At 39.9% G+C, this 14,360-nt stretch overlaps 1 protein-coding gene across 1 annotated transcript; it reads right to left on the minus strand.

Annotated features, from left to right (window-relative positions):
- Nucleotides 1–1,827: 1,827 nt before the first annotated feature.
- LOC143858838 (uncharacterized) lies at nucleotides 1,828–4,494 on the minus strand. The gene is made up of 9 exons (XM_077369549.1): nucleotides 4,390–4,494; nucleotides 4,168–4,305; nucleotides 4,037–4,090; nucleotides 3,149–3,945; nucleotides 2,984–3,071; nucleotides 2,822–2,905; nucleotides 2,514–2,736; nucleotides 2,339–2,429; nucleotides 1,828–2,240 (listed from the first exon to the last, which is right to left on the minus strand). The coding sequence occupies exons 1-7, from the start codon at nucleotides 4,492–4,494 to the stop codon at nucleotides 2,569–2,571; spliced, it is 1,434 nt and encodes a 477-aa protein (XP_077225664.1). The 3' UTR covers nucleotides 1,828–2,240; nucleotides 2,339–2,429; nucleotides 2,514–2,568.
- Nucleotides 4,495–14,360: the final 9,866 nt, after the last annotated feature.

Raw genomic sequence — 14,360 nt, forward strand, 5'->3', positions numbered from 1 at the left:
CAACTTGGCCACAATAGAAGAAGTTGCAAAGAACCACCCGTGGTAAGACAACAAGTTGACCAAACTGCTATTGAACCTTCTACACCTATACTCAATAGGTCGGGCGTACCTTGCCAAGCTCCCTTCTTTGTGTAAGGGTGTAATTGAATTTTTTGAATGTTCTCAGATATTGTGATGACTTCTTTTTTGTTATTTTGTAAAGAATGGTTGTAATTGGAACATCAATACATAAATAATTTTTTTGGATATAGATATGCTATTTGTTCTCTATTTAGTTGTCGCTCTCCTACATCTAGACCATGAAAAGGGACTTATCAACAGTCAGAATTGGATTACTAGCACAAACAATAGGATTATCAACCAATTCCCTAGGTTGATAAAGCTACTTGATGTTGGAATTCAGGTTATCAACTCCCTCCAAATAAGTCATCAACCAATCGGAAGTGAGGTTATCAACACACAAAATGGGATCATCGACACATTCCCTTGGTTGATAAAGCCACTGGAATTCAAAATCCAGGTTATCGACTCCCCCAAAATAGGTCATCAACCAATCGGAAGTGAGGTTATCAACACACAAAATTGGATCATCAACCCATTCCCTTGGTTGATAAAGCTACTGGAATTCAAAATCCAGGTTATCGACTCCCCCAAAATAGGTCATCAACCAATCGGAAGTGAGGTTATCAACACACAAAATTGGATCATCAACCCATTCCCTTGGTTGATAAAGCTACTGGAATTCAAAATCCAGGTTATCGACTCCTCCAAAATAGGTCATCAACCAATCGGAAGTGAGGTTATCAACACACAAAATTGGATCATCAACCCATTCCCTTGGTTGATAAAGCCACTGGAATTCAAAATCCAGGTTATCGACTCCCCCAAAATAGGTCATCAACCAATCGGAAGTGAGGTTATCACCACACAAAATTGGATCATCAACCCATTCCCTTAGTTGATAAAGCTACTGGAATTCAAAATCCAAGTTATCGACTCCCTCAAAACGAGGTTACCAACATTCGAAAGTGGGTGATCGACCGAAAAAAAGGTTACCAACCATTTTTCAGGGGAGTAAAGCTGTTGGAATTGAAATTTAGGCTTACTAACCTCCCATTGTTTTGGGTGATTGACCTTGGAAAGTGGGTTACCAACCCAAAAAGGGTCACCAACCATTTTCCAGGGGAGATAAAGGTTCTGGAATCAAAATTTAGGCTTACCAACGTTCCATTTTTTTGGGTTATTGACCTTGGAAAGTGGGTTATCAATCTAAAAATGGGTCACCAACAATTTTCCAGGCTAGATAAAGCTTCTGGAATTGAAATTTCGAGTTAGAACCTCCCATTTTTTGGGTGATTGACCTTGGAAGTTGGGTTACCAACCAAAAAAAGGGTCACCAACCATTTTCCATGGGAGATAAAGATTCTGGAATCAAAATTTAGGCTTACCAACTTCCCTTTTTTTGGGTGATTGACCTTCGAATGTGGGTTACCAACCCAAAAAAGGGTCACCAACCATTTTCCAGGAGAGATAAAGGTTCTGCTCTCAGAAACACAACATAGGACCATAGAAAGCTGTGTACTTAACCTGTAAAAATACACATTTCAACTTCAAACAAACATCATATTCTGTTCACAAACACAAACACACATCATATTCTGTTTTAATTTACAACTTCCCTACTCATTCAGAAACACAAACACACATGTCTAAAACCTGTTTAAATTTACAAGTTCCAATATTCAAATTGAAACATAAACACAAACACACTTCCATAAAACCTACTTACATTTACAACTTCTCCACATTCATAAACAAGTTCACACTTCCATAAAACCTGTTTCACCAACCAAGTTCTCCACCCATTCACAAACACAAACACACTTCCATAAAAGCTATTTCAATTTACAAGTTCTCCACCCATTCACAAGCAATTTCACTTGTTCACAAACAAAAACACAGACTATAACAACTTCCCTTGCCATTTAACAGTTCCCCTGCCATACTTTCCACCAATCTCCATTCAAAAATAAAGTTTTTACCATGATCATCAGAAAAAATAAACATCCATGAACATTAGAAGGTGTTCCTATATAAGTGTGCAGTCCCCAAACTCTCCTCGTAAAAATCTCTCACAGAGTTGTAGCCGAAATTGAGGAATGTCTGTCGGCCCAAAGTTCAGTGGTTGACCATGGTAGAGATGCTCAATCGCTTTTAGGACAAAAGCGCCACAATCAACCCTGTATAAAAGCATGCATTGAATGGAGTTACTTTTAAGGTAACTACGAATGAGATAGAAATACTAACAAAAATTCAAAAGTTTTAAGTTTGAACCCACCCATTGTTCTGCTTTCGGAAGCCATCCATCTGTGAATATGGAAAGTCATCGATGTTGCAACCCCGGCCATTCAAATATTCCTTCATTAATGCTACCTGAATTTAAGACAACGAAGGAATATTGAGTGTTATACATATGGAAGTAACTTTAAATGTTACAGAAGATGTTAATTTACCTGAAATGAGTCCCCTTCCATTGAGTTGAACTCGACCATCTTTTTATTCACCATATCAACAACCACAAGAGCAATGAAAGTCTTGACAGCATGGGACTAAAAGCATCCCAATATCTTCTAACGGGAGATGGTCAAGTGTACGATGCAATAGCTCATTCGCCAACCGATCGAAGTCCAACTTATTTTTGCCATCCATTGAATCACGCCCTGAAGTCTTATATCCCTATACAATGAAATGAATTTTGTGGGAACACTAAATGATGGATAAGTTGTAAAGTAACATGTATAGCTACAAAAAACCCTCTTACATGTACTGACGAAGGAATATATACAATCCGTCCAGTCAAGGCATTGCTGGAGGCGCACAAATACTTCCCATATACATCCAACACCTACAACTCAAAAAAAAATCTTAATTACCTCAACCATGGGTACTGAAGACAACACTTAATTTAAAAAATGACACTTACTTGGCCACTGAGGACTCCTTTCAGGTTCCACAACGTTTCGAGATCCTCGGCCAAGACTTTTACCCCCTCAACGGTCATGGGAATACGACTGCAAAAATATACAAAGGTTAGAGGAAGCAAGTATCTAACTTTGAATAATGGTTAATTGAAAACAAGTGTACTTGCCTTTGGTTTTGTTTTTTCAACTTCTGAATGAGATCAGTTCGCCTCCGTGTTACTTTCTTCATTGCCCTCTCACTTTTTTTCTTTGTCACTGGGGGTACTGTATAGGGGCTATTCTTGGCGTAGCTTGGTTTCCTATCCCTTGTCTGATTTTTCACTCTCCTCTCAATGCTCCCTAATTTTTCCGTCCTCTTTGTTTTACCCTCAGGGCTATCGAGAATGGTAACAATATCTGACGCTCCTGTTACAACTGCTTCATTTACGAAGCCAACATCTTCACCCTGACTCATCACATTTATGACCTCCATTGCCAATCCACCACTGACAATGTTTGATGTCTCCATAGTCAGTCCACCACTGACGATGTCTGTTGTCTCCATATCTTCCTCCTCTCTTCTTTTTTCCCCATCTTTTCTCAATTCTTCCTTCTCCATTTCAGCTTGGTCTCCCTCCTGTCTTCTCATCGCTTCTCGCTTCTTCTGTATAATTTTCCTCTCAGCTGCAATCTGTATTCGTAAATTCTCCTTCTCCGCCTCCATCTCCACCCTGACTCTTCTTAACCTCTCCTTCTCCTCTTCATTATGTACCCTCTCTTTTTTTATATTCTCCCATGCCTCTCCTATCTTCTCCCACTCTCTTTTTATCCTCCTATCCTCACTGGCCTCCTCACCACCCTCCTGACCACCCTCCTCAACTACAGTATCCCTTCCTTCAAACGCATGTGTGCCGGTCAATGCTGGGACAGTAGGTGACTGCCATAATGGTTCTCCCTGCCCAATGATTCCTTCTTCCTCGGGTTCCTAATATACAAATAAGTGATACAACACACAAAATTTGTAAACATTACCAAGTTAAATAAAATATAATATAAAAAGAGCTCCATTGCGATACCTGCTCGGGAATGTACCGCAGTTCGTCCTCTCGTGGCGTCAATGTCACCACTACCTAACGATTCGAGAAAGTTGTTAGATCAGAAAATATTAGAGACTATCTAAAATGGTATCTAGTAGATACGGTCTCACCTCAGATTTGTCTATCTTCCCATGCTCAATCATAGAGTACTTCTTCGATTCATTTCCTTTCGAGTTCCACTTCAGAAGACGGGGACAGGCATCTGGATTTGTTGGTATCCACAACTTCGTGTGCTCGAAAAGCCACACCTGCACATACAAGACAGACTTTGTTAATATTTTATTAATAGGAATATAAATAAAAAAGGAAAACTATTGCAGAGGCCATGATACCTGCAATGTGAGGGAGCAACCTCCAAGATATTTTCCGCCTACAACGGATACGTTTAAATACTCGAGTAACCAATTGTATACTGCTTCCCCCTGTAGACACCCCATTTTTCCCCGCTTTAATCAACAAAGAAGTTAGTGTGTCGTTGTCGGGTTCTAGTGTTTTTCATTCCCGTGTCCGTCCCTTGTGCTTTCTCGATCTTTTCAATCATTTCCGCCATGTTTCGCATTTTTCCGCCAAGTGTTGAGGAGGGTTATTTACAAAAACCTAAACAAGAGAGAGGTTGGACCCGTTTGGTAGGCCCGCATTGAACATTTGGTTAGACTTAGGTCAAACAATGAAACCATACATTTTTCCATGGAAAATGCATTTCGGCTTTGTTTGGAATTAACATTGAAACATTAATTTCTATGAGAAGGTGCCCATGTGTTTTAAGCCATGAGATGGGGCTCACCATGTGCTCAACATGGTGTGGGCCCATCACCATGTTTATAAAGCATTTAGACAAATTGGAATGGGGCCATCATGATAAAAAGTTTAAAGGTAGGGCCATTATCGTTTGTAGGGTCATTATCATTATTTTTATGGATGGTGCCATTATCATTTTGAGCTTCATAATCCGATACGTGGGACCTACAATTACGTATCGAGCTATGGTTGGGTGGGACCTTATTTCTAAGAACAAGGTTCGAATATTCTTTTTGTGGAGAAATGGTTTTTAGTAGGACACTAAATGTAAAAAAAAAAAACAGAGATTTTTTGAGGAGGAAACTTTCAAAAAATAGGAAGAGAGGATCGGTTTTAATTCAAGAAGAGAATAGTCCATAAAAGAAATAAAAAAACAAACTCTCGGCAACTTTCCCAGAACGGATGGGTTATAAAAAAAAAAGAAGGAGAACACAGCAAAGGGGCTAGATTGTTTTCTTCTTTCTCTCCCTCGGTTCTCTCTCTGGGATCTGACCACCCTCTACTTTCTCTCTCATATCTCCCTCTGTTTTCACACTCTCTCTCTCTATCCCTCCATTTTCCATCTCCCTCACACGTTTTCCCTCATCTCCCATCCCCTCAACAACAGCTTTGGCGAGGTGCGAAAAAAAAAAACGATAACAGCAGCTCTCCCATTGCTCAAAAAAACAGAGGATCGTAGTTTTTTTTGTTTTTTTTCTTCACTTTGTTTCCATTTTCATCTCTCGATCTCTCTGTTACTCTTTGTCTCTCCCTTCATCTCGCTCCTTCTATATCTGTTCCTCCCATACTCTCACCACCCTCTGTTCATTCCTCACTCTCACCATCACTCTATCTGTATATCTCTCTCTCTGTCTGTATCTCTCTCTCTCTATCTATTTCTCTCTATCTGTATCTCTCTCTCACTATATCTCTCTCTCACTATATCTCTATATGTATCTCTCTCTCTCTCTCTCTCTCCACAGTGAGAAAAACAAGAAAAAAAGAAAGAGAGAAAGCGGACATCGGATCGAGCGTCGGCGAGATTTTTTGGATTTTTAGGCTCTCGGATTCGGCGAGGATCTCCATCACAGGTAGGTGCACTATTCTCATATTTTTCCAGGATTATTTGGTATTTTTTTAAATTTTTGCATGATTTTTAAGCATTTAAATGATTTTAATTCAATATTAAATGTGTGTGCTTAAAATCATGATCTGCATGAGTGTTTCAATTCCGTTTCGTCTCGAAATTTAATACAATGTTCTACTTAAATGGAGTAAAATAACTATCGGATCGGATCGGACATTGGATCAACGGTTTTTTAGAATTTGAGTGAAGAGTGGTATTTTATTTAAAATATTGGCTCAGTAATTACGAAATTCGAAAAAATAACCATCTCAGGATGACCTATTTTTTGGAATTTTAAATTTTTCTTGTGTTCATCATATCATAACAAGATTAAAGGATATTTTCCGGAGTCGTAATTTTCTCGAAAATCGTGTTTTAAAAATAGAAAACTCTTCAAAAATATCTTTTCGATGAAGAAAAATAAAATATATACTAAATGAATTCCAAAATTAATGAAATTTCGTGGCCAAATAATATGATACTGATACATTCTACCATGAATTTTTGAGAATTTATTGAATCTGTTTGGTGTATTATTTTATGCTTTCTTTGAAAATTATCAGATTTTGGGAGAATTTTTACTAATATCAGATCACAGATAAAATTCACAAAAGTTTTACAGTAGTCTTATATTCTATATTTCTTGTTTTTGTAAAATTTTCAAGTGATTTGGATCTTGTTTCATATGGGATGTAGTGTTAATTTATAATCTAGTCTGAAAATTGAAAAATCTGAAATTGATAATAAATAGTTTCTAAAATTCATGAAAATCTCAAAGCATGCTATTTTTACTTATATCTTGTTACTGTAGAAATTTCAATGAATTTAGATTTCTATTTATAGTAGTTTCTTTGTTATTTTTGCAATCTGGTCCTATTATTGTTAATTCAAAATTAAATATGAGCTTAATGTGAAAATCTGCAAAACTCATCCAGTAAGCTACATACATTCCTATCTTGCTGCTGTAGAAATTTCAACTCATTTCGAATTCGTTTACACCAATTTCACTTGTAAAATCAGTCATATGTTTAAAATTGATAAAATTCATTGAAAATCCGAAATTAATTGAAAATCATCTGAAAGTCTCTAAAGAACCTTAAATCTCTGTCACACATTAACCCCTTAACCATTAAAACAGAAATTTTAGGATCTTTAGATTTTCCTGGAAAAATGGTCAGTGCATCCATAATCGTATCCCAATTGCACTCGATCTTTGACAATTTGAATATTTAAGCTATAGCGTGTTGTTGGCTCCGAGGTTCACTGTCCACGGAAATCCTGAGATATGCCAGGCAATAAGATGCTATAACCTAAGTATTAAATTGCGCAAGGAAAGAGCGCACGATTCCCTTCCTTGGATGCTATTCTGGGCCGAAATTGGTGAACCTTAGAACCATTGGTAATCCTTGAATGTCCAGAAACTGAAAATCCTTGAAATCCGAAATTAATTAACTTCAAGAACTGAAATCGATTCATCTCGTGTCTTTCGGAACCGTTGGATTACGGTTTCTATCATAAGAACCCTTAGAGCCCAATTTAGGAATACTGGTGTCGTGTCTTGTCCTAAGTTTTATGGAGTCTTAGGTTTTAGGGAGTCCTAGAGTTAGGAGTCTAGCCTCATCACGGACGCTTGCTATGAATAGCAACCGTGCCATAGGTCTAGTTACACTAGTCACCCAATCTTCCTTTAGGACAAGCCTAGTAAACTAGGATGTAGGCTAACCTGCATTAGTCTAAGGAACAACTTGCATTTAGATAAGAATCATATAGCATCTTAGATGAAATCCTAAGATAATAAAATCCTCAACTTGAATTAAATAACTTCTCCTAAAACTGTTGAAACAGTCAATCCCGTCTAGGTCGGTGTCTTAGTTGAGTTAGGCATAAGTAGCTTAGCTTAGGTGCACCGAACTACGTCGACTCTGATCCCAGTGAGGCTTGGGTACGTAGGCAGCTTGGATGTCTGATGGCATACCAACCGCGAGTCGGGACCACAACAAATTATGGTGTTTTGTATATTAATTTTCTTGTAAATGCTTAATCAAATCACTTAGGATTTTCCATGAAATTAGAATTTTAGGAGAACTTTCACTTAGATTGAATCCAGACAAATTAATAAATCAAGATACACATTTAGGATTCACATTGAAATTAGATCATAGGATGCATGTCCCGTAGTTAGCACATTAACAGAGAGTTGAATGAGCCATTTAAAATAAATTTAAAAGAGTTAGCTTCTGGAATCGAAGACCGATTATCGGACAGGAATGGTGCATGTGGTGGATAAATCCCCATACCTTCCATTCTCGTAACCAGGTAGTGAGTCTAGATTTCTGGTTAATTACAAGTCCTAGATCTCACATCTAGGTGGCGACTCTGTCAGTCTCTTTTGTGTGGAATTCGATTGCCTTAGTGATCCCAAGTTCACATAAAAGATGAACTAAAGTCAATATTAAAAATGCACACGCCATTCGTGTGGGTACGAGAGACCAAGAGAGAGTGTGGCGGCTCGCGCCCCACCCCTCTCGCGGGATCGGGTCCCACACCCCCCAGTTATAGTGGCACATCTTCTCTAAATCATCGATATAGGGCCAAAATAGCTGGTCGGCCCGATGTGCAGCCTGAGTGAATAACACAGTAGGGAATAGGTGTAGCACGACATATTTCACACAAGTCTCTATGAAGGGTTAGTCCTCTAGACCAACTAAGGCCTTGATTTGCACAAAAAGGTCAGATGCCAGAACAGATCCTCTACGAAATGGCCGCCCAGGCAGTAAAGGAGTGGGTTTACTCTTGTCCGTCCACGGAACCCTCGCCAAATTAATTTTTTCCCCTCTAAGTGGAAGGCCTAAAGCCAATGCAACATCGCTAGCCCTAAATGGAACTGCGATACCCCCTAGCGTGAATGTCTTCGTCGCCAGAACCCACTTACTGTGTAGTGCTCTAATTAGAGGCTTATGCATGACAGCCTCTTCTAGTGGATTCTGTTTTAGGTGGATGAAGTCCTTGAAAGGGGTCTTGCCTATAGCATCATAGTGGGACTACCGGAACTGTGTACTCCGCATCTCCTTAATAAAGAACGATGGAGAACATCGTGCAGGAACATATGGATCCTGTAAAACAACATACATAATCAGAGCTTGAACTTTTATCAAGTAACTTAGATTAAAACTGTAAAGATCAAATACACTTACATGTATCTTCTTCACTTCACTCTTCTCACCTTTCAGGTTGCTTTTCATCTTCTCACTTTTCACATCGGTTTTCATCTTCTGACCTTTCACTTTGGTTTTCATCTTCTCACCTTTCACTTCAACTATCTTCTTCTCACCTCTATTTTTCATTTTTGCCTTCTCACCTTTCAATTTCAATTCTCCCCTTTCACCTCTCAATTTCATTTTCCCTTACCACCTTTGATTTTCATTTCCTCATTCTTTACATCCATTGCGGGCTTCCTATTAGACTTTCGACTCCGGCTCTCATTTGCCTATTAACACAATTAGAGAATAAAAGAGCATTCTATTGACTAACAATCTAAAACGAGAACAAAAAAGACTACACTTACACGCGTCTTCATTGTAGACTTTGCCTTCTCCCAATCCAACTATATATATTATCATTGTCACAAAGAAGAACATAATTAATTGTAATGTAAGTTCATGTTTCTTAAAATGGGGTTCGCAACTCAAATATGTGATTCTCAAGTGTAGAAACCATACCAAAAATTACTATATGAACAATGATCCAAAAGAGGATTGGCAACAATCTGAAAATGGGGATTATCAACCTCCCTTGAGGGGGTTTTCAACACTGGAGAAGGGGGATTATCAACCTCAACAGGGGGTTCTCAACACTACAAATATGAATTATCAACCTCAACCGGGATTCACAACACTGGAAATGGGTATTATAAACTCCCTGAGGGGGTTTTCAACACTGGAGAAGGGGGATTATCAACCTCAATATGGAGTTTTAACACTGGAGTAGGGGATTATCAACCTCAACAGGGGGTTCTCAACACAGGAAATGGGGATTATCAACCTCCCTTGAGGGGGTTTTCAACACTGGAGAAGGGGGATTATCAACCTCAACAGGGGGTTCTCAACACTGGACAATGGGGATTATCAACCTCAACAGGGGGTTCTCAACACAAGAGAAGGGGGATTATCAACCTCAACAGGGGGTTCTCAACAGAAGAGAAGGGGGATTATCAACCACAGGGGGTTCTCAACACACGAGAATGGGGATTATCAACCTCAACAGACGGTTCCCAACACTGGAAATAGGGATTATCAACCCCCCTTCAGGGGGTTTTCAACACTGGAGAAGGGGATTATCAACCTCAATAGGGGGTTTTTAACAGTGGAGAAGGGGGATTATCAATGTACCTAGAAAGGATTCTCAACACTGAAAGTGGGGGATTATCAGCCTCAAAAGGGGTTCCCAACAGGGGTTCCCAACACTGCAAATGGGAGATTATGAACTACCTAGAGGGGGTTCTCAACACTGACAATGGAGGATTATCAACATCCTAGAGAGGGTTACTAACACTGGAAATGAGGGGATTCTCAACACTGGCAATGAGGGATTATCAATCTACCTGGAGGGGGTCCTCAACACTTAAATTGAGGGATTATGAACCTCAAAAGGGGGTCCCAACACTGGATATAAAGCATCCCAACACTGGAAACGGGGGGTCCCAACACTGGAAATGGGTTCTCAACACTGAAAAAGGGATATTATCAATCTCAAAAGGGGATTCTCAACACTGAGAATGAGAGATTATCAAAAGGGGGTTCTCCACAGTCAAAATGAAACAAAATAGGGAAAAAAATTAAACCCTAGATTGTATAGACTTCCAAATAGTGACAATGAAACAATATACCACAAAGGTAACTTAATAGAACGAAAATAAAAAGTAAAAAAATATGAAACACGACACCCTAGCATACCTGCACGATGGGGATGGGGGGAAAATGAAGCCCACGCCGGAAAAAATGAATCCCTCGCCGGAAAAATGAAGCCATCGCCAGAAAAAAAAAATGAAGCCCTCGCCGGAATACAGTTGATAACGGAGGAGAGAAGTTCGGAATAGTGCAAGAAACCGCCCCACTCCAGAGAAAAATGAGAGATCTTCACGCCAGTCACACCTCACCACGCCAGAGAAGATGGGTTTCAAGTGGTTAAAATGAAAATGGAGAGTAAAAGTTTTTAAAAAAAAAGCCTCTGTACAGTTAAAAACAAAGAGAAGTAAAAACAATGGGTTTTTCTTCCTGAAGGGTATTTATGTAAAAGGCCATGTCAGAAAAGGTAAAATGACCTCCGTTCACAAACTTTCAAAAGGGTGTCACCCATTCACTATTTTGGCATTCTTGTGTCACTAGTTGACAATTTTTTCTACATTTAATGCAAAGCACAATGTTCATGTTTGAATGTGATTCCTTCCAGTAAAGAAAAATGGTGTATGCTTATGCTTATACATTGAAGGTAGACCTGGCAAAAGCGACCCGTGCCCGCGGGTCGACCCGACCCACCTGCAAATTTGCGGGCACGGGTCTGAGTTTTAGTGACCCGTCAAAATTAACCCGCGGGTGACCCAACCCGCAAAAACATGGGTCGGGTCGGGTCAACCCATGGGCACCCGCAAGTCACTTGGCTTTTTTAAGGGTGGTGATTTTGTTATGCTAATCTAGTTAGATGGCTTTTTTTTTTAATGCAAAGGATGGTGATTTTGTCATGCTAATCTATTTTTTAAGGGTTTGATGCCTGAATAGGTTATGGCTAGCACCATAGGTTGATCCCAACCCTCCGATTTGAATGTTAGAGGGTTGATCACTTGATCCTAACCCTCTATAGATCGGAGGGTTGGGATCAACCTATTGAAATGATTTTTGGGGCACAACCTATTTAGGCTGTGGGCCATCTAATGGACGGTTTGGATCATCCCATGGTGACGGCCATACCCTACTTTTAAGTTTTAACATTTTCCTAAATTAAAAAAATCGTTTGAATTTAACCACTGTTTGAATTTGCGGGTGACCCGCGGTTTGACCCGGCCCACCCGCGGGCCGCTCGGGTCACGTAAATTCTGACCCGCAAAAATGCGGGTCATTTCTTGACCCGACCCGTGTGACCCGCACCCGCATCACCCGCGGGTTGACCCGGCCCGGCCCACCCGTTTGCCAGGTCTAATTGAAGGTATCCAAAAAAACTTAAATCTTAGGATACTCCTAAGCATCCAACATCATCCCACATACTATTTGAGTCATTCAATCAATGACATTTAATTCATGGTTAAGAAAAGTTAATTAGGAAATGGAAATTCACGTCCATCGATCATTTCGATCTGTCAATCAGAAATTAATGTACATATGCCGTGTGTTCGATGCGAGTGAAATAAAACCTTGTGCCACAAATGCCGAGTGGGTCTCCAGACGAATTCTCACAACAATTGATTTTCGAGGCAGTTGTATGATCGGGAATCCGATACTCTTCTTTACTAGCCAGTTCGAGCATTCTCTTTGACATGACTACATTGAATCTCCTTTCCTGCCCAATCCTAAATGCATTGAATCTAGTGGTGCAAGTTCGGCCCTGTGAGCCCGGACCCGCCCTGGGCCTGACCAGGGTCTGGGCTAGATTTTCAAACCCTGAGGGCGGGCTTGGGTTCACTTTTGCAAGCCCAAGCCAGGGTCGGCCGGGCTCAGGGTTGATACCTCGGGCCAACCCGACCTTGTTTACACTATATGCTATATTTTGATATTTACACGAACCCATCTTGTCTTTTAGTACTTGAAAAACTTATTAGATTTTCCAAAATGCTCTTACAAACCAATTAAAGAAAAAAAGATAGCTTGGTTTGTGCCGTTATAAAAACGTGCCTGCGTTGATAACATTTCCTTTGCGTGAATAGATGTATATTCACTAGGGTCAATCAGGCTAGCTCGGCCTGACCCAACCCAATCAGGGCTTGAAAAGCTCGGCCCAATCCAACCTTGTTGCAGTCCTAATTGAATATAATCGAACGAGCAGTAGAGGTAGAGTTGAGCTACAAATTCTCACAATAATTGATTTTTGAGGCAGTTGGATGAACGGTTATCCTAGTATCCCTTTTTACAAATTAAAAACTGTTAGAAAAATAAGAAAAATAATTCATAAATTGAAAGTCTTGTGATTGGGTTGGAGTTTTCATGGGGTTTCAGCGCTTAGAACATGAGCTCAATTAATTTTTAGCAGTGTTAGGTTTTGATTTCAATTTAGATGGATTCTTGTGGTTATTCGCTTCAATTGAAGCTGCTTGCAAATTTAAGCACAAAATTCCGGTATTTTAGTCTTTTATCAATTATTTTAAAAAATTAAAATAAATACCTTGACACCTTTAACTTTGAGTAAGTCCAATAATCTGTTTAGAACGTACTCACAATCACTTCTCAAAATTCAAAACAAATGAGGCCTAAATCTTTTAGGGAAATGATCCTTTTCTTCCTCGGTACACCCTCTTGTAGTTAGGGGTGCAACTTGGGTCGGGTTCAACCCAATTTTGGTTCGGGTTGGGTTGGCCCTTGGAAAGTTTCGGTCAGGTTAGGGTTAGAAAAAAGGCAACCCCGGAAAATTTCGGTTTGGTTTAGGGTTGAGGCGTAGGCAACAAGGCGTAGGCAACCCAACCTTTTGTTTTAAATTTTCTTTTGCCGTGTTATCTGGTATTAGGGGCAAAAAGTTCCTATAGCATCCTCCTCTCCCCTTTTACAAGAATCCCTATCGGATCTTGTGGCTGCTGAGATCCGACCTAGTGCTCAAATGGGTCCCTCTTAGTCTAGCTGATGCGAAGAAGCGGTTGACCAGGTGGACTGCAACCAAAGAAGTCAGTTAGGAATGCTTGGAGTCGGAACTTTGAGGAAACCCTTCGACTCTCAAGTAGACGAGGAAACAGATGAAACTAAACAGATGAAACTAAGCGCAAGGAAAGATTGCTAGGGAGTCTGAGATTAGGGGTCAGCTTGCGTACCTCTCGGAGTAGGGATTGGGCTGCTACCTACAGGTGGAAACCCAGAGACTTGTGGCTGGCTGTGTTGGGCAATTTACTACAGTTGTAGGGAAAGCTTGACTGAGAACAAAGAGTTCTTGAAGTAGGAAGTAGTGCTTTCCCTCTGCCGAAACTTGTACACACGGATATTAGTATATTACAGTGAAGCAAGGAGAGGATGCTTATACGGGGATAACCAAAATCTTGTAAATCAGTCTTGCACTTGCACTTGCACGAAACAAGGAGATAAAACTGAAGATAGATCTATAGTTTTTATTAAGAAACTCGTAAAACCTTCTTCAAAACAAAAGACAAAACATAGATGGATAACATGAGTTTTTATACGGTGTAAGCCCTTGTAGTCCCGTATTTTTTCT

The sequence above is a fragment of the Tasmannia lanceolata genome, unplaced genomic scaffold (genome assembly GCF_043159265.1).
Source record: "Tasmannia lanceolata isolate RefF3 unplaced genomic scaffold, GAP_Taslan_0.1 ptg000026l, whole genome shotgun sequence".
Lineage (NCBI taxonomy): Eukaryota > Viridiplantae > Streptophyta > Magnoliopsida > Canellales > Winteraceae > Tasmannia > Tasmannia lanceolata.